This window comes from Bos mutus, chromosome X, assembly GCF_027580195.1.
Source record: "Bos mutus isolate GX-2022 chromosome X, NWIPB_WYAK_1.1, whole genome shotgun sequence".
Lineage (NCBI taxonomy): Eukaryota > Metazoa > Chordata > Mammalia > Artiodactyla > Bovidae > Bos > Bos mutus.
The window spans coordinates 130,398,356-130,419,433 of NC_091646.1; the positions used below are offsets into that span (position 1 = coordinate 130,398,356).

The 21,078-nt window shown below is 44.5% G+C and overlaps 1 protein-coding gene and 1 long non-coding RNA gene across 3 annotated transcripts in view; one reads left to right on the forward strand and one right to left on the reverse strand.

Annotated features, from left to right (window-relative positions):
- LOC138986347 (uncharacterized) overlaps positions 1 to 21,078 on the reverse strand; it is a 182,591-nt gene that overhangs the window by 105,531 nt on the left and 55,982 nt on the right. The window lies entirely within an intron of this gene.
- On the forward strand, positions 2,484 to 7,738 carry LOC102275980 (allergen Bos d 2). The gene is made up of 6 exons (XM_005895585.2): positions 2,484 to 2,610; positions 3,438 to 3,577; positions 3,771 to 3,841; positions 5,159 to 5,266; positions 7,432 to 7,533; positions 7,702 to 7,738. Exons 1-6 carry the CDS (start codon positions 2,530 to 2,532, stop codon positions 7,716 to 7,718), a joined length of 519 nt encoding a protein of 172 aa, XP_005895647.1. The 5' UTR covers positions 2,484 to 2,529; the 3' UTR covers positions 7,719 to 7,738.

Sequence of the window (21,078 nt, forward strand, 5' to 3'; positions counted from 1 at the left end):
TCAAGGATCTCCATCCAGTTGACAATATATCAAATCCTGGGGAAGAGGGATCCTCTATCACAAGTGAATTAACTTTAATCAGTGTGGATATACCAACTCTTAGAAGTTGGCAGGAAGATCAGGAACAGGAAGGTAGAGTCAAAGAAAAACCATCACTGGTGATTTACATAAGACACAAGTTGACTAATACATCTGTTACTCATTTTACCCCGTATTTGTGTGTGCATGTGTGCGATAAAAACACTTAAAAGTTCTGCTCTAAGCCACTGACAGATATACATGCAATGCTATTTGTCATAGTCAACATCCTGTTCATTACAAACTTCTTTAAATCACAGGAGCTCATTGGCTAATTATAAATAAACAGGAAAAAATATACCAAAAACAAATATAACCAGCAGTAGAAGTTAAGTCAATTAAACCCTTATGTTTGAGTATCTACTTATGTTGAGAATTCTGCAGCCACCATTTATTCAAGGATTATTTCCTTTGGCTCCAAAACGTAGCAAAACTGTCTTGCTCTTTCAGACATGCTCTGTGAAAATCACCAGAAACACGCACCACTCTAATGATCCGTGAATGAATGAAAATTCTGTTTTCACAAGATGTGAACCGTGAATGCTTTGCTTTTGACACAAATTTGTTGAAGGCCACTCATGTGACCATCATGTTCTAACTGTCTTTAACACTGCCCCCAAAATAGAACCAAGGATGGGGAAACACAAACCAAAACAGAACCAAATCTGCTCCTGGAGAAGGGACAGGAATATAGAGACAAATAGATTTTGGATACAGTTACAAAGGAAATTCAGAAGAGAATAATAACCTTATAAGGAAAACTGTTGGAGAAATTGGGAACTCGTGTGACCAAAAAAATAAATAACTTCAAGTCTTTCATTGCTGCACGTTTTACAACTAACGCAGAGAGACTCACAGACGTGTATTTAAGACCCAAAACAAGAAAGACTCCAGAGGCAAAACACAGGTGGACACGGTGACCAAAGATTAGGCGATTACTGATTAAAATATACACCAAGCAGGATCTCACACTGGGAACAGAATGTTCATAACCAAGCCTCAATCAAAATATTTACATCTTTGAGGGACAACCTTAAGGAAATAAAAGTAAAGCCAGCAACGGGGGGGCAAATGTTCGCACATCTCCATCTAAGAGAGACTCCAGAATATGTTAAAAACCTACAAACTTCATAAAAAACAAATAATTCATACAGTAATGAACAAACAGCTTGCAGAGACACCTAACAAAGGAAACAGACAAATGGCCATCACCCCAGTTTATTCATTGAGGAAATGGAAAATACTCCTGAAACTGCATAGACTAACGCACTCATGACAATCTCTGACATAAAAACAGCTGACCATACCGAGTCCTGCCAAGGATGGAGCAACGGAAATTCTCATCTCCTGTTGGCAGGGATCGAAAATCAGAGGCACGGAGATCCAGCAGTCCAGACATGGAGATCCCCTAAGTCTCTACCCAGGAGATAAGATGGCTCACTTCCTTACTAAATCATGTCTATGAACACGTATCCATCAACACTGGAATGGATAAAAGTGGGATATATCCTGATGGTACTATGTAGGGGCAATGGGGAAGGAGTCTACAAAAATATGGCTAAGTCGCTTCAGTCGTGTCTGACTCTGTACGACCCCATAGATGGCAGCCCACCAGGCTCCCCCGTCCCTGGGATTCTCTAGGCAAGAAGACTGGAGTGGGTTGCCATTTCCTTCTCCAATGCATGAAACTGAAAAGTGAAAGTGAAGTCACTTAGTCATGCCCGACTCTTAGCGACCCCATGGACTGCAGCCTACCAGGCTCCTCCGTCCATGGGATTTTCCAGGCAAAAGTACTGCAGTGGGGTGCCATTGCCTTCTCGGACAAAAATACATAGATGTTTATTCAAACGAATCTGCTGAGGGAAAGAAGTCAGTAACACACACACAAGGAGTGGAATAAGAGCTATAAAGTACAAAATAAATAATAACATACAAAGATTATTTTAAAAGTAAGGATTGGAAAACATGGGAAATAAAAAAGCCAATGTTTTATAGCTCCAAAGGTAGAAATAAAATTATGAACACCTATATGCTACACCTGTAACAGAAAATATTGGACATCAACTATACTGCAATTTCAATATTAAAAAAAAATATGAACCCCTCTCATGAATTCCCTGATAACTGATTCCTGATAGAGATACCACATATTTATCTTCTTAAACCAAAGGTGCGTCATTCATTTTAGAAAATAAGCTTAAACAGACCTCTTCAACGTGAAAGGAATAACACAGGGTTGTATAAGAAGCACAGAATGCCAAAATGCTCAGCTGCCAACCAGGATGTCCGAAGATTACATTTAGGTCACCGTCATCCTGTGATTAACCACTGTTTGATTGATAGGTATTCCGCCAAGAGACGTATCCTATAAAAAGTGGAACCAATTCACATTCTCTCCAACAACTGGGGCGCCCTCCGCTTGTCTAGAAGGAACAACACAAGACTCACAAGATGAAGATTCTGTTCCTGAGTCTTGTCCTTGTCTTGGTTTGTGCCGCCCAGGAAACTCCAGCTGAGATAGACCCCTCAAAGGTACCCCGAATGAGCTGATCTGCTAGAAGGTCTTGCTTGTTTGATTGTGTGTGTGTGTGCATGTGTGTGTGCGCGGCTGTGTGTGCATGTGACAGAGATATATTTGTGTATATGTATGACCAGATTTGGAGAAGGCAATGGCACCCCACTCCAGTACTCTCTCGAGGAAAATCCCATGGACGGAGGAGCCTAGTGGGCTGCAGTCCATGGGGTTGCTAAGAGTCGGACAGGACTGAGCGACTTCACTTTCACTTTTCACTTGCAGGCATTGGAGAAGGAAATGGCAACCCACTCCAGTGTTCTTGCCTAGAGAATCCCAGGGACTGGGGAGCCTGGTGGGCTGCCATCTCTGGGGTCACACAGAGTCAGATACAACTTAAGCGACATAGCAGCAGCAGCAGTATAACCAGATTATATACCTTCTGTGGTCGACATATCTACACAAACGTAATACTGCCATCTGTTTATCTCTTCTTGGCTATTTTTCATTTATCTTATTCATTTGTAGGTAAAACAAACAAAACCCCTAACAAGCTAACATTCAGAAAGATATTAACTGTCACAGTCTTTACTGGCATGGTTTTAGCTATTTCAGAAAAGCTCTGAATTGTCTGCAAAAATTTCTGAATTCTATGCTTTGTGCTCCAATAGGAAAGACGATTTCATGTCGTGTTACTCACCAAGGTAGGGGGTGGAACTCCTCTTTGCTTTAATAAGATTCAATTTGCTTCTCCTCTGTGGCAAGTGCAGAAGCATAGACAGTGCCGTGTATTGGTGAGTAACCAGAAAAGAGATTGACTGACGTTTACAAGGAACTTCCTTCTTAGGTTGTAGGACAGTGGCGCACCATTTATGCAGCTGCAGATAACAAGGAGAAGATTGTGGAAGGGGGCCCACTGAGGTGTTATAATCGCCAGATTGAATGTATTAACAACTGCAAACAGCTCTCCCTTTCATTTTATATCAAGTAAGCACAATCCTCCTCGACCGAAAGCAAGGAGTCTGTTGACTTCTGGCATGGGGTCTGGTCTCCACGTACAGTGAGAGGTGTGAGTCACGGTTGTGAAGTTGGGTGTGCAAACTCTATTCCCAGGAGGGTGTCCTCAAGCCCTGGCGACTGAATGGTGGGAAGGAATTGTCTTGCCTGTTGTGTTTTTCAGATCTGATGGCACATGCCAGTTTTTCTCAGAAGTGCTACAGAGACAGGAAGGAGGTGTTTACTTCATAGAATGTGAGTACTCCAGCTCCTCTGATGGGTGGTCTTCCCCAAACCATGGAACGTGTTCAGATGGATAGTATGTGCTTCACCCAAAACAACTAATATCTCTATGGGCGGACTATTTCCTCTACTCGTTACCAATGCAACCTTGGAAAAGCCATTTAATTTTTCAGCAATCCATTCTGTGCCACAACACCAGGATGAGGTCCAAGGTTGGAATGTGGCCACTGATGGTCTCTGAGAAAAAGCCCCAGAACACTGACTCCTCATATTCCTCGGGCATGGAGAAGTCCAATTACCTACTTAGGCTAATAACAACTCTTTCACAATTTTTTCTTTTACTTGACCTACGTGATTCAATTTCTTTTGAGTAAAGAAATTCTTTAAATATTAAAAGTTTTTCATTAGCAAGTTGAGTAAGTAGAACATGATTAACTTAAAGTCCAAAATTGGAAACAGTTAAAATAACAGCCAAAACTTCAAACTGATTTTTTTTACATAATTTGAAAGGGACTTTAGCATAGACTTCTATCTCTATAGCTTCAAATAAGGAGAAATAATTCTCATATATGAATATCAATACATAATTTGAAAGAGGCACTAATGTAGATTTCTGTCTCCATAGTTGAAAATGACAGGAAATAATTCTCAAATATTAATATCAGTACTGTAATATTCTATTCAGTGATCAAATGTCTGTATGTTTAATTTTCATGGGGAAAAAATGTATAACAGAGCACTCTAATCTTGGTCTTATGCATTTATTTTAATTTCAACTGTGGACACAGAGCCACAGGATCTAATCCGAAACCATTTCATATTATATATGCCCAGCATTTTGCAATAAACTAATTTGTACCTATTTCCTCTTGTACTAGGAAATAACTCTGGATGATGTACTGACATTTATTTTAATATCATTCATTTAAATTTTTGAATTCCTTTCTAACCATGATTGTGGTTGCAAACTGGGTTACAAAATTCTTGAAAATTTAACAGTCAGCTCTTGTGAGCTCCTATGAGATGGCTGAGGTTTAACACCTATTAGAGTTGCAATAAACAACTTGTTATCATTCACAGACTGCGCAGTCTACAAGACTGGAAGTCTCCATTTTCAGGAGAAGGGGCTGTGGAGAAAGCTATCCTAGTTCACTAACTGTCTTAACTCGTTCTAACAACGCGTCGCTAGAAATCTCAGTGAGATACAGTTCACCATCCAAGGGAAGACTGACAATATCATGTGAAGAATAAGTCAGGCTCAAATGAAAAGAAAAGAAGTTAATCATGTTGAGGTTTGATGTTTTGTTTTGTTTTTTTCCTCTGCCACAGTCGAGGGGAAAATTTATTTGCAAATCATTCATGTAACAGACAACATACTGGTATTTTATTATGAAAATGACGATGGAGAAAAAATCACAAAAGTAACTGAAGGTTCCGGTACGTACTATAGCTTACCCAACGCAAAGTAGATGTTTTCATAAGATCAGTATTTTTACAGAAAGGAGACAGGTACACACGTAACTTATATTAGGGCTTGACTGGTGGCTCAGATGGGAAAGAAATCACCTGCAGTGTGGGAGACCTGGGTTTGATCCCTGGGTTGGGAAGATCCCCTGGAGGAGTGAATAGAAATGCACTCCAGTATTCTTGCCTGGAGAATCCCACGGACAGGGGAGCCTGGTGGTCTATACTCTACAGGGTCACAAAGAGTCGGACAGGACTGAGAAACTAAGCACAGCACCTTATATGAAGCACCGTGGAACAGATCTGTGTTCACACGGAGAATTCAGACTTCATGTGACGTGAGTCGGGGATATAGAAAGTCTGTCTGCTGGAAAAATGAGGAAATGTTATCCACTGGGGATTCTATGTGATGGCTCTTTTAAAAATGAGATACACTTATCCCAGAGATCCAAGGAAATATTTCAGGATGCTCCACGAGTTCCTTGCCAGGTATCACACAAATACAGTCTCTGGGTCCTGACACCCAAGTGAACCAAGGTTTAAATCTGAGTTTAGAAAACTCACAGGTCCCGGGGCCGTGACTGCATTCATCTCCACGACAAATGCTTTCTCCTTTGTCACAATCATAAAAGTATTGCCTAGAGTTCTGCAAATACCACTGGGTCACACTGCCGACTGTACAGGCAGTGTGGTCTGGAATGTCAATCATCCTGCCGTCCGGCCAATCCCTTGGGTTCCCTGCCACATCTCTTTATCCCCTCTGATATTATATCCTCATCGGGGATGGGTGGGTGTCGTGTCTGGTCTTTGAGGATGAGAAAGCGTGAGTTTTCTTCCTCAGTAGCATGTGTGATGTCGTTACCCAATGTGGGTTCCTGCTGCCCACCCTTCAAAAGGCAACTAAGAGGCCAGCTTCTTAGAAAGAAAAGTCTGCTTTCGTTCAGATGCAGACAACTGGTGGGAGAGTGGACTTCTGTCCAAAGGCTGACTGCCCCACCCCACAACTGCCAAACAGGGGGACAAGAGCTTTTATAGACAGCGGGAGGGGGCTCCTTGCAAAAACAGAAGTCAGCTCCAACAGTCATTTTTAAATCGGTCATCAGTGGTCTGACCAGCATCATCATGATTGTTTTAGGCACAGTTAATCAACAGTTCCAGGGTCTCTGTATTCCCATCTCCTTGAAATCAATTCTCAGAATCATGGCAGCTTATGTCACGGCTACAGTCTGGTCATCCTGTAGTTAACTTGTCCACCGAGTGGGGTTTCAGTGTCTATAAGACAGCGTACAGGATATGACCCAGAACAGTATTTATTGCCCTTGGGGAGGAACTACAGGTCCTTGTCTATGCTTTATGACTACATTATTATTATTTCATGTCCTTTGACAGTTTTCCTTTGCTGTATGACATTTGTAATTCTCTGATAAACTTACAACTTTGACTAAAATCTTTCACAGACAAAAGGCAGGCAGGAAATATCAGGTATGGGGCATTGCACATAAGGTCCTCCACCATCTCAGTGGGGTCAGTGTGCTTTTGAAAATTCCAAATCATGCCCTGCCCATTCATTCCATTGCTGCTGCTAAGTCGCGTCAGCCGTGTCCGACTCTGTGTGACCCCATAGACGGCAGCCCAACAGGCTCCTCTGTCCCTGGGGTTCTCCAGTCAAGAATACTGGAGTGGGTTGCCATTTCCCTCTCCATTTCATGAGGGTTTGTGAAAACCCCAGGGATGGAATTCTAGGATGTAGACAAAGTGGACAGGAAGCATTAGAGTCTGAGAGTTGAGTCTCAGACTTGCCATGACCTTCTCCGACGTACCTTGAAAACCTGCTTCTCCCTAGGGTATGCTTAAGCTCACAGCTGAATGATCTGTAGCTCACCGAGTAGTTGCAAGAACTGGAGCGTGGTAGCATGTTAATTATGTGGACTCTACCCCCATGGACCCATGTGAAGACCTGTGTGCACACTCGGGCACGTGTGTAGAAAAATACCTGAAGGGCAGGGCTTAGGTGATGGTGGAGGGCAGCGGTGCTGGTGAGACTTACCCATCACTACAGGGAGCAGCCAGGTGACTCTCTACAACCCATAAAAGATTCTAATGCACACCTCTCCTGCCCCATTTGCTATGAAATCCAGCCAAAGGAACCAGTTTCACTCCAGAAGAATTTCAGAAGTATCAGCAGCTGAACAATGAGAGGGGGATTCCAAATGAAAATATAGAAAACATCATCGAAACAGGTAAAGCCCCGGACGGTGACAGGTATCCGAAATGAAAACACATCACTGGGACATTCAATTCAAAATTCCCATTGGCACAGATATCCTTGTAAAAAGCTATTATGAAATAATCCTTGGAAACAAAGGCATATCAATGGTCATTGTCCCCTTATTCATTCTCTTCCACAGACGACTGTCCTCCATAAGAACAGACAACATCAGTTGGGTGAGTAGAAACATACCTCATACAACACTGAGCTTTGTCTCAGTAGGTTCCCTCTTTGGGGCAGGCGGGGCGGGGGGGGGTTCACTGTTTTAAGAATGGGATACATACACGATGGAATATTACCCGGCCGTGAAAAAGAATCAAATAATGCCATTTGCAGCCACATGGACGGACCTAGAGGTGATCTTACTAGGTGAAGTAAGTCAGAAAGAGAAAGGCAAATATCATTTGCCATCACTTCCATGTGGAACCTTAAAATATGATGCAAAGGAACCATTCATAAAACAGAAACAGACTCTCAAACACAGACAAAATTAACGGTCACCAAAGGGGAAGCAGGCAAGGGGTCAATCAGGAGTGTGAGATGAGCAGATCCACAGTAAAATATATAAAATCAATGACAAAGACATAGCAGATAACACAGAGAACTATACGCAATGTCTTGTAATAACTTTCAGAAGAAGACTCTAAAAGGTATACATTGACCTACATATATGTATAACTGAGGCTTTGGAGGTGACTCAGTGGTCAAGAATCTGCCTGCCAAGGCAGGAGACACAGGAGACATGGGTTCTATCCATGAGTTAGAAAGATCCCTTGGAAAATGGTAACCCACTCTAGAATTCTTGCCTGGAAAATCCAATGGACAGAAGAGTCTGGAAAGCTATAGACCATAGGACATAAACAGCGGGACATGACTCAGCGACTAACCGACAACAAATGTACAGATAAATCACTTTGCTGTACAGCTGGAAGTAGCCCACTGTTGCAAATCTAGGACGTTTCAATAAAAACTAACTTACGAAAAGAATAGCATAACAAAAAGTCCACCTTGCCAGACAGCAAAGGTTCTGGCTTCGATAAGTGTTTGGATTTAAATGTCCAAACACAACACTGGTCTAGACTCCATGGTGAGATGCTCCGAGGACAGAGGAGGAGGCTGTGTGAAGCCCCGAGCTGTGAGATACGATGACCCCCGGTGAATCCCACTGCGAATGAAGGACCGTGCAGCCGCAACACATCAGTGATGATGCAGGAGGCTACAGAAGATGTAAGCCGCATAGGTGACACAGTATATAGTCTCCTATGTCTCAGACCTCTGAGTATGTAACCTAGTGACTCTCAGCATTCGAGCTGATGCAGGACTGCTCACCACTAATTTCACCAGGTGGTAATCCTATGCAAGCCCACAGGGACAACACAGAAGGACTTCTGTGAAAAGGGTCTTGTAGGATAGTCCCACACGGCCACATGCACAGAAGGACTTCTGTGAAAGTTGCAGGGAAGTTTCTCCACTGGGTCCACCATCCACTGCTTCTCTTTTCTCTTTCATGCTATGAGCAACATCATGTTAATCCTAATCAGCTCAACAATGTGCTACTTGTTTTTCTTTTTTTCATGTTTCAAGCAGAAAACAAAGTTAAGTATATGAGCAGCGTCACAGCACCAGTGGGTCACGATCATCCGTATGAAGATAATAGACCTTTTCCTTGAAATTGCCATTTCTTCTCCCGCAGGAAGTCAGGACCCATGACTTTCCTACTACGAATCTCCTGTGCTCTTGTTGATGTTACTGGATTCCTAAACTGATCAATAAACTGATTAATGCACATACGTGTCAGTGAGGGCATTTGCCATACCCCTAATGCACAAAGCATGTAAATCCAACCAGGTAGAAATCAAGGGTACAATGAAGCAGGTGATAACCCTGTTTAGGACGCATGGTGTGAATCCTGAAACTGTCTTGGTGAGAAGAGAGAATAAACCACAGAGGGTAGTTTTACAGTTCTTTCCCTGGATTGCGATGGGAACAACATGCAATAATAATATACCGTGTCCACAAGTGAGCCTATTTAACAAAACAGAAACAGACTCTCGCAGACATAGAGATCAGACTTGTGGGCGCCATGAAGCAGGGAAGGGATGGCGTGGGACTTTGACATTAGCAGATGCAAACTTTAATATGCAGGATGAACAAACAATAAGGTCATACTCCAGAGCACAGAGAACTATATCCAGTCTCCTGAAATAAACCACATTGGCAAAGAGTATCAGAAAAAGAATGTCTGTATGAGTATAACTGAGTCACTAGTCTGTACAGTTCAGTTCAGTCGCTCACTCCTGTCTGACTCCTTGTGACCCTGTGGACTGCAGCACACCAGGCCTCCCTGTCCATCACCAACTCCCAGAGTTTACTCAAACTCACGTCCATTGAGTCAGTGATGCCATCCAACCATCTCATTCTCCATCATCCCCTTCTCCTGCCTTCAATCTTCCCCAGCATCAGGGTCTTTTCCAATGAGTCAGTTCTTTGCATCACTTTTGACTTCAGCATCAGTCCTTCCAATGAACACTCAGGACTAATCTCCTTTAGAATGGACTGGTTGGATCTCCTTGCTGTCCAAGGGACTCTCAAGAGTCTTCTCCAACACCACAGTTCAAAAGCATCAATTCTTTGGCGCTCAGCTTTCTTCATAGTCCAACTCTCACATCCATACATGACCACTGGAAAAACCATAGCTTTGACTAGACAGACCTTTGTTGGCAAAGTAATGTCTCTGCTTTTGAATATGCTGTCTAGGTTGGTCATGACTTTTCTACCAAGGAGCAAGCATATTTTAATTTCATGGCTGCCATCACCATCTGCAGTGATTTTGGAGCCCAGAAAAATAAAGTCTGACACTGTTTCTACTTGTTTCCCCATCTATTTCCCATGAAGTGATGGGACCGGATGCCATGATCTTCATTTTCTGAATGTTGACCTTTAAGCCAACTTTTTCACTCTCCTCTTTCACTTTCATCAAGAGGCTTTTTAGTTCCTCTTTACTTTCTGCCATAAGGGTGGTGTCATCTGCATATCTGAGGTGATTGATATTTCTCCCAGCAATCTTGATTCCAGCTTGTGTTTCTTCCAGTCCAGCATTTCTCATGACGTACTCTGCATATAAGTTAAATAAGCAGGGTGACAATATACAGCCTTGACGTACTCCTTTTCCTATTTGGAACCAGTCTGTTGTTCCGTGTCCAGTTCTAACTGTTGCTTCCTGACCTGCATACAGATTTCTCAAGAGGCTGGTCAGGTGGTCTGGTATTCCCATCTCTCAGAATTTTCCACAGTTTATTGTGATCCACACAGTCAAAGGCTTTGGCATAGTCAATAAAGCAGAAATAGATGTTTTTCTGGAACTCTCTTGCTTTTTTGATGATCCAGCAGATGTTGGCAATTTGATCTCTGGTTCTTCTGCCTTTTCTAGAACAAGCTTCAACATCTGTTCACGGTTCGTGTACTGTTCAAGCCTGGCTTGGAGAATTTTGAGCATCACTTTGCTAGTGTGTGAGATGAGTGCAATCGTGTGGTAGTTTGAGCATTCTCTGGCATTGCCTTTCTTAGGGATTGGAATGAAAACTGTCCTTTTCCAGTCCTGTGGCCACTGCTGAGTTTTCCAAATTTGCTGGCATATTGAATGCAGTACATTCACAGCATCATCTTTTAAGATTTGAAATAGCTCAACTGGGATTCCATCACCTCCACTAGCTCAGTCTTCCCCACTCAACACATGATCTCCTGGTAAACACCGCAGTCAGCCTAACCCTGAGTACAACCGATGCCTTGGGTCCCTTTACCAGGCCAGCCTCCCACTCCCACCCTTGGTGAGAAAGGGATGTGCTGTCAGGGATGCCGAGACAGAAGGAAAAGCTACGTTCACGGTTTATAGTGAGCGGGACACACAGAAGGACCCAGCCTTTCTGCATTCAGAGCCAGAGCCCTGGAGGGGGGTTCCGTGGGGTTGTTCCAAGCAGGCCTGGAAGGATCCAGAGTGTCTGCCTGTCATGCTCCTATGACTCAGTCATCAGCTGCGTACTTCTCCATGATACACGTGGCTGGGTCCCCAAACAGATGCCTGGAGCGGGATGCCTGAACCCCACAGAACAAGCCACCATTTCTGAATGCACACGGCTCATTCTTCAAGCCATCCCTGGGATTCCTTGGTGGCTCTGTGGTTAAGAATCCACCTGCCGACGACAATGATCCAAACTAGGTACTTGATGGAGGAAGCCAATCACTGTTCTTTCTTTAAAAATGTATCGTGAACGTCATTACTATTATTTGGCAACTACATAATCAGAATACTCCCATGACAAAAAAGTTACTAAATTTAAAGGACATTTGTAAAACTCTATCATGTAAATGAATAGATGTTGTTTATAAATACCAAGATTTTTTGCAAATAAACATTAGAACCCAGAAAGTGTGTTTGGAATAATGAGCAATATATCCATCAAACGTGTATCAGTCAGTTCAGTCACTCAGTTGTGTCCACAGCACGCCAGGCCTCCCTGTCCATCACCAACACCCGGAGTTCACTCAGACTCACATCCATCAAGTCAGTGATGCCCTCCAGCCATCTCATCCTCTGGCGTCCCCTTCTCCTCCTGCCCCCAATCCCTCCCAGCATCAGAGTCTTTTCCAATGAGTCAACTCTTCGCATGAGGTGGCCAAAGTACTGGAGTTTCAGCTTTAGCATCATTCCTTCCAAAGAAATCCCAGGGCTGATCTCCTTCAGAATGGACTGGTTGGATCTCCTTGCAGTCCAAGGGACTCTCAAGAGTCTTGTCCAACACCACAGTTCAAAAGCATCAATTCTTCGGCGCTCAGCCTTCTTCACAGTCCAACTCTCACATCCATACATGACCACAGGAAAAACCATAGCCTTGACTAAACGGACCTTTGTTGGCAAAGTAATGTCTCTGATTTTGAATATGCCATCTAGGTTGGTCATAACTTTCCTTCCAAGGAGTAAGCATCTTTTAATTTCATGGCTGCAGTTACCATCTGGGAGTACCAACCCCATGTCCAAGGAGCGGGGGCTGCATGGGCACAGGAAGGCCTAGAGGAGCTATCCCACGCTGAAGGTCAAATGTGTATGCTGCTGCTGCTAAGTGGCTTCAATCGTGTCTAAATCTGTGTGACCCCATAGACGGCAGCCCACCAGGCTCTGCCATCCCTGGGATTCTCCAGGCAAGAACACGGGAGTGGGTTGCCATTTCCTTCTCCAATGCATGAAAGTGAAAGGTGAAAGTGAAGTCGCTCAGTCGTGTCCAACTCTTCGTGACCCCATGGACTGCAGCCTACCAGGCTCCTCTGTCCATGGGATTTTCCAAGCAAGAGTACTGGAGTGGGGTGCCATTGCCTTCTCCGCAAATGTGTATAAACATATACAAATATGTATAAACACTGGTGACACCAACTCAGTGGACAGGATTTTGAGTAAAGTCTGGGAGTTGATGATGGACAGGGAAGTCTGGCGTGCTGCAGTCCATGGGGTCGCAAAGAGTCAGACACGACTGAGTGACTGAACTGAACTGATTGGTGACATATTCAAAAAAGATGGATCTAAAGGGAAACATAACTTGCACCAAGTTATCAAGTACATAAATTATTCCTGATTTTCTCTTTAGCTTCACTAACTTCATTAAAACCATCAATAATACATGGTATTCTGTTAAAAAAAAAATGAAAATAAAAAAGAATCTGCCTGCCCATGCAGGAGACATGGGGCTGCTCCGCAAAGATCCCACATGTCACGGGGGAAGAAAACTAAGTCTGGGAGCCACAAGTGTTGACCCCATGTTGGACGACAAGAGAAGCCACCACAATGAGAATCCCCCGTGTACTGCAAAGAAGAGAAGCTTCCACTCGACATGACTACAGAAAGCCCACCCAAAAGCAACGAAAGAGCCAGCAGAGCCAAACATAAATAAATTAAAAAAAACATTTTTTTTTCCTTAAAAAGGACTGGCTTCTGCTTGCTTCCCGAACAGGTCACTGAACCAAGTTCGTCTAGCCGGACGCCCAGCAAATGCAGACGCCCAGCATGGTAGAAGGAGAAGGTGTCCAGCTGGCACCAGGAGAGGCGACGGGAGGACCCGGCTGCCAGTCCGCCTCCAGGGAAGGCCGGGGTGGAGGGCGGATGGTAGGAGACGAAGCTGCAGGGCCGATGGTGACGATGCAGCCAGGCCAGAGCAACAGGAGAGATGCGGACAAGGCCTGCCCGAGGTCCTTCTTTGCAAACGGGACCTCGCCCTCAGACCCCTGTGATGATAAGGGTACCTGCACGCACACATAGGTGGGCAAGCCCGGTAGAGACAGCACAGTAAGGCCAGGGGTGCACAGGAAATGCAGATAAGGCCTGCCCCAGATTCTTCGGGGCAGGCAGGACTGTGCCCCCGGCCCGCCGCGATCACAAGGGTACCCCGCCCGCGCATGCACAGGCGCGCAGACCTGGGGAGGGGTGCGTGGCACCAGCCAGTCACTCAGCTCAACCAAGCGTAGCTGAGACTCCACGTTGCTGGAGAGAAAGACTGCAGCCAACCACGCAGCCTTGCAGGCTGCCTGCTGCCTGGAAGACAGGTGACTCTCTGTAGGTCTTTGGTTAAAGAGTAAAGCTTTCAAAGCAAATAAATATATATATATAGAGAGAGAGAGAGAGAGAGAGAGAAATACTCCTGAAGCCGGTAACCTGTAGCCCAGTGCTGTGCAGCAAGAGAAGAGACCGCAAAACCTTCCACCCCAAGGAAAAGTAGCCCCGGCTCCCCGCAAATCAAGGAAGCCTGTGTGCTGCAAGAAAGATCCAGTCTAGTCAAAAATAAAAATAAATAATTAAAATGTAAAACCACGGTCTAGAGTGCAGCTCAGACAGCAATCTGCCTGTAAAGCAGGAGACTCAGGCTCGATCCCTGGGTGGGGAAGATTCCCTGCAGAAGGAAATGGCAACTCACTCCATTATTTCTTGCCTGGAAAATGCCATGGACACAGGAACCCAGCGGGCTACATGGGGTTTCGCAAGAGTTGGATACAACCTTACACAAAAGTAAGGCTACAACTTTGTATTCTTGTGCAAGGAATCAACCTTACACAAAAGGATACAACCTTACACACACACACACAGAAGGAGTTGGATACATGCGATTCATGAGGGGGCAAGAGTTGGGTATAACCTTACAGAAAAACAACATAATAACCAGGCCAAAGAAGATAAATAAATACTTGCAGGACACAACAATATGAATGTGCTTACTGCCACTGAACTGTACAGTTAAATAGGATTAAAATAATGTTTTATTATTATATGACTTTTACCACAATAAAAACAAACAAAAAATTCAGGGTAGTGGTTAATCATGGATTAACCCATGATTGCAGCGTGATTGCTAGAGTAGAGACACCTGGGCTGCTTATTGTTCAGTTGCTCAGTCTGTTTGATTCTTTATGACCCCATGGACTGCAATCCACTAGGCTCCTCTGGGAGAAGGAAATGGCTACCCACTCCAGTATTCTTGCCTGGAGAGTCCCATGGACGGAGGAGCCTGGTGGGCTGCAGTCCATGGAGGTCACAGGAGTGGGACTTAGTGACGGTAAGTAATCTGCTTGCAATTCGGGAGACCTGGGTTCCATCCCTGGGTTGGGAAGATCCCCTAGAGAAGGGAATGGCTACCCACTCCAGTATTCTTGCCTGGAGAATCCACACGGATGGTGGTACCTGGTGGGCTGCACTCCATGGGGTCACCGAGAGTCAGATACGACTTGAGTGACAAAGCACAGGCTCCTCTGTCCCTGGGATTCTCCAGGCAAAAACACTGGAGTGGATTGCCATCTCCTCCTCCCCGGCATCTTCCCAACTCAGGGATGAAAACTGGGTCTCCTGCATCAGCAGGGGTTTCTTTACTACCGTATATACTTTATTTTCCAGCACCAACTTCTCTGATGCCGAGAAGAGTTGGCCAGAAGAGACATGTGAAAAGACAGCAGCTGTTCCCCTTCCTTGTGTCTTTCCTAACAGACCCTTCAGGGTTCTTAAAAGGGAGCCTATTTAGCTGTCATGCCCTGCAGGGAAGGAGGAAAACCAGTTCAGCCACTCTGACAAGTTCCTTCCTGCTTCCCTTACATCTATGGCAATGACTCCGCAGTTTCCCCCATAGGTATTTATGTAAGATGATTGAGCGCCGTCCGTATGAAAGCCAACTGCCCGCTGCTTCATCCTCAAGAACCTCAAACTGGAAGTACTCTCATTATGCCCACAGCACAGAGAAGGGATAAAAAAAAATGATGGGGTATTCGCACATGGAGTTCTAATCAGAAACGAAGTGGAACAACCCACCAACGTAGGCGGTTTCATAATGCAACCCAAAGTGGGGTCTGGCTGCTCCCTGCTCCAGTGAAAAGCCAGTGAAAAGACCAGACTGCTGGAAAGGAAAGTTTATTTTGGAAGCCAGCAACAAGGGAGAGGGGGAGCCCGAACTCCTGTCCAAAGGCTGCCTCCCTGCCCACCCCCTCACCCCCAACTGACAGTTAGGAGGTAAGAGCTTTTATAGACAGAGGGAGGGTGTTCCACATACAAACAGCAGGCACCTCTAACAGTCAACTTGAAACTGATCATTGGTTGTCTGCTAAGAGTCATCTTGACTGTTTCAGATACAATTAACCTTGAGTTCCAGAGTTGCTCCGTTCCCATTTCCTGAGGCCAGGTCTTGGAACTGTGTCAGCCCATGACCTGGCTACAGTCTGCTCATCATGTACTTAACCTCTCCACCTGGCGAGGGTTTCCATAGCTATAAGACAGCCCACAGAATATGGCTCAGGGTATTGCCTACAGCCCTTGAGGAGGAACTGAAGGTCCTTGACTTTGCTTAATGACTAAACTAGTATTATTTAGTCTGGCTTGACCGTCCTTAGGGGAATTAAATAAATAGTCTTGTTGGGGCTTCAGAGGCAAAGCACAGCGGGCCCCTGACCTTGCTTCTAACCTGCCTGGACGCTGCCTGCTGTGAGTGCGAGGCTTGCAACACCATAGAAGAGCTGGGGGAGGAATCTTGAAACTTGTGGATCCCCTGGAGGGGTCCTGGGCAACCAAGCCCCAGGCTTATCTACCTGCCAAGTTTTGCAAGACAAACATGAAACCAGAGCTGCTATGTGCCCACAGACTGAGGATACCAGCGTGGGTTTGTGTGTCTGTGTGTGGCTGTGTTTGTGTGTGTGCGTGCCTATGAGTGTGTGCGTCTGTATGTCTGTGTGTGTATGCATCTGTGTGTGTGTGTGTGTCTGTTTCCCTGTGTGTGTGTATGTCTGTGTGTGTGTCTCTGTGTGTGTGTCTGCATGTTATTTCTCTTTGTGTTTGTGTGTCCCTGTGTGTGTGTGTGTGTGCTTGTGTGCACACATGCTATTTTTCTTGGTTCTGGACTGAAAACCACAGGGGTTAACTCTGTAGTTAATGGAACAGGTCACTGCAAGATTGCACACAGACACCGCAAGTGCTACACTTTACGGACGTTTCTCTAATAACCTGATGAGTGAAGAGGTGACACAGAAGGCTCCAGAGTTTCCTTAACTCGCTCATAAGGCCAGCAGGGAGTGGGGGTGTGGTCAGGAGACGGGAGGTGCATGAATCGCTGAGTCAGAGAGACAGCTGCTACCGTTTAATTCTTGAGAAATCATTACCAGGCAGTAAACACCTCACCACGGTTCCCAACACGCTAGATTCTTAGCAGGCCATGCTTCTGGAAAAGAGGACCCATTTCTGCCTTTAATATTGTGCAGCGAAAGATAAATTTGCACAAAGATTTGCAAAACTTTTTTAAACTCTGGAAGGTACATTAATTAGCTGAAATTCAAAATAGTTTGAATTCCAAAATGTATTTACAGATTCACATAAGGGAGGGCGGGCCCACATTTCCTGCTTCTGAAATTCTTCACAGAGAATGAGACTATAAATTGCTGAAAGACATATTTTTTTACTGTACATATATATTACACTAGAATGCATTTACTAGGGTTTTCATATAATCGAAAAAAAAACAAGGACTTATTTCCGTCACTTAAAACTTTATGTTTGAAACTGTATATCTTCTTAGGTTATTATTAGGTTATGGTGGCTTCCCTGATAGCTCAGTTGGTTAAGAATCCGCCTGCAATGCGGGAGACCTGGGTTTGATTCCTGGGTTGGGAAGATCCCGTGGAGAAGGGATAGGCTACCCACTCCAGTATTCTTGGGCTTCCCTTGTGGCTCAGCTGGCAAAGAATCCGCCTGCAATGCGAGAGCAATGTGGGAGACCTGGGTTCTATCCCTGGGTTGGGAAGATCCCTTGGAGAAGGGAACGGCTGCCCACTCCAGGATTCTGGCCTGGAGATTTCCATGGACTGTATATATAGTCTGTGGGGTCGCAAAAGAGTCGGACATGACTGAATGACATTCACATACTACCATATCACACACTACCATCTTCTTAGGCTGAGGGATCAGCGAGTCTCCAGCTTTTACTAAGCTACAATTAATGTTTGTAAAGCTTGCCTCTCTGCTCGCAAACTGTGAGTCCTGAAAACACGGCAGCCTAGAGAATGAGTGTCCATGTAACAAGGATTCTAGTTCACGTGCTTTCACAAGGCCCCACATTAGTCTCCAGGTGATGGGGAGGGGCTTGTCTCTCAGAGTCTAGGGGGAAAGGGTTGCTGAAAGAATGGCTTTGGGGGCTTCCGTGGAGGTCTAGAACGCAGTGGGTGTGGGTTCAATCCCTGCAGTTCAAACTAGAGTCCGTGTGCCATGGCAAAAGATCCCGTATGCCACCACAAAGACCCAACACAGCCAAATAAATCTATAAATAAATATTAACAACAACAGCAAAGACAAATAAATCTATGAATAAATATTAACAACAACAAAAAAAGAAGATGATGATGATCTCGGACCTGGGTCCAAAATACAGCAAAACTAATGTCTTCTTTTTTCAGATAGGCCCCCTGGGGAAAAAAAACGGTAGAAATATATAATGATCTACAAATGGATAAGCAATTCTATTTTCACAAATTTATGAACCATGAACAGTTGATGCTGTTGAGGCCAATCTGTGGAAGTCTTGGAGTCTTTGCCTGTCTCGGGAGGTTCATAGCACCTCCTTAAACACTGGCACTGAACATGTATTTTCTGGCTTGAGGCTAGGTCATGCTTCTTGCAGGACAAGCTCCGGGAGACAACAGCCCTCTGCTCCAACAAACCAAAGACATCTAATTACAAAACATCCCGTTTTACACGTGCTTGTCTATTAGCAGATGTTTCCTTTTAGCTTTGCTTCACGCCCATCCGCCCACGTCCCATGCCAACCATTAACTGCTCGTCCAGTTCAACAGCAAATGAGACTGTGTCCTAGTTCATCTGGCTGTCTCCCACAATTTACAGCCTTCTGTTAAGTGTTCTGTAAGTGGCCTACGGAGAAAGGCATTTCAACAATTAAACTAATAAAAATTCCCAATTCCATCATCCTGGGAGCAGCCACACTGAGATGGACCCCTTCAACGACCAAGATTGGAGGGAAAAAAAAAAAAAAAACAGGACAGGCTCCTTTTTTTGTTAATTTATTATCTCCAGGGTGAACAATTCCTTTCCAGGTACCTAATAAAGAGAAAAATCGATCAACCAACCAACAAAGAAAAAGGTAGAGTGGTTGCAAGCTAAGTCACTTCAGTCATGTCTGACTCTTTGAGACTCAATGGACTGTAGCTCCTACCAGGCTGCTCTGTCCATGTGATTCTCTGGGCAAGAATACTGGAGTGGGTTGCCTTGCCCTCCTCCAGGGGAACTTCCTGACCCAGGGATGGAACCTGCATCTAATCTGTCTCCTGCAGTGGCAGGTGGGCTCTTCACCACTTGCGCCACCCGGGAAGCCTTCAAAAACTGAAAACTGGATACCAGTTTCAAACATTTCAAATGTTAGCATTCTTGGGTTTTTTGTTTGTTTTGTTTTGGTGGAATTTATTTTTCAGTAATCTCTTAGCAAAGAAGCCTTTCAGATGTTATTTCTATTTATTTCTTATTTATTTATTTATTTATTTTTGTATTGGGATACAGCCAATGAGAATCGATGCTTTAAATTGTAGTGCTAGAGAAAACGCTTGAGAGCCTCTCGGACAGCAAGGAGATCAAACCACTCCATCCTAAAGGAAATCAACCCTGAGTATTCATTGGAAGGACCGATGCTGAAGCTGAAGCTCCAATCCTTTCACCACCTGATGTGAAGAGCCTACTTGTGGGAAAAGACCCTGATGCTGGGCAAGACTGACAGCAAAAAAGAGAAGGGGACAAGAGAGTATGAAATGCCTGGATGGCGTCGCTGAATCAGTTGACGTGAATGTGCGCAACCTCCGGGTGATAGTGAGGGACAAGGAAACCAGGTGTGCTGCTGTTCGTGGGGTTGCAACGAGTTGAAGAGGACTTGACGACCCAACAAGAACAACAAACAGCAGACGGACCACACTGTGACAGTTTCAGGCGGACAGCAAAGGGACTCAGCCACACATACACAGGGATCCCTTCTCCCCCAAGCTCCCCTCCCACCCAGGCTGCCACATGTCTGCAGGGCAGAGGTCCCTGTGCTGTCCAGTAGGTCCTAGTGGGTTCTCCATGTTAAATACAGCAGTGTGTCCATGTCCATCCCAGACTCCCTATCCCCTCCCCCATCCTTCCCCCTGGTGACCATAAGGTTATTACAGAGTATTCAGCAGAGCTCCCTGTGCTGTCCAGCAGGTCCTTGCTGGTTCTCCATGTTAAATACACCAGTGTGTCCATGTCCATCCCAAACTCCCTGACTATCCCTTCCCCCATCCTTCTCCCAATCAACCATAAGCTTATTCTCAAAGTCTGTGAATCTGTTTCTGTTTTATAAGCACATTTGTATCATTTCACTTTAGATTTCACATATAAGGGATGCCATAGGATATTTCGCCTTCTCTGTGTGACTTATTTCACTCAGGATCACAGTCTCCAAGTCCATCAATTTCACGGCAAGTGGCATTGTTTCGTCAAATGTTATTTTTTTTTAATGTTTTTAAAGCATTATGTTTTATTTCTTTCTTGTTTATTTTCTGAAATCCTTGTAAAGTAGGAATAGATATTATTGTTGTATCCACTGTAGAGAAAAATGAGTTAGGAAAGGGGGTTTAAAATTACCTAGGTTTGCAAACAGTAGCAAACTAGGCTTAAAATTTGAGTATCCTGACTTTTAAAACTGTTTAGTCTTTCATTCAGGATATTCATTTATTACTTTAAAGTTTCAACAAACATTTTATTGTTCATCACTTTTTTAAAAAAATATATAAATTTATTTATTGTAATTGGAGGTTAATTACTTTACAATATTGTATTGGTTTTGCCATCCATCAACATGAATCCGCCACAGGTATACATGTGTCCCCCATCCTGAACCCTCCTCCCACCTCCCTCCCTGTACCATCCCTCTGGGTCATCCCAGTGCACCAGCCCAAGCATCCAGTATCGTGCATCGAACCTGGACTG

Excerpts from the sequence above, each read along its gene's own strand:
- LOC102275980 (XM_005895585.2), top strand. The coding sequence starts at position 2,530 with ATGAAGATTCTGTTCCTGAGTCTTGTCCTTGTCTTGGTTTGTGCCGCC. Across the intron at positions 2,611-3,437 it reads CTGAGATAGACCCCTCAAAG|GTTGTAGGACAGTGGCGCAC; the intron begins GTACCCCGAATG and ends CTTCCTTCTTAG. Across the intron at positions 3,578-3,770 it reads TCCCTTTCATTTTATATCAA|ATCTGATGGCACATGCCAGT; the intron begins GTAAGCACAATC and ends TGTGTTTTTCAG.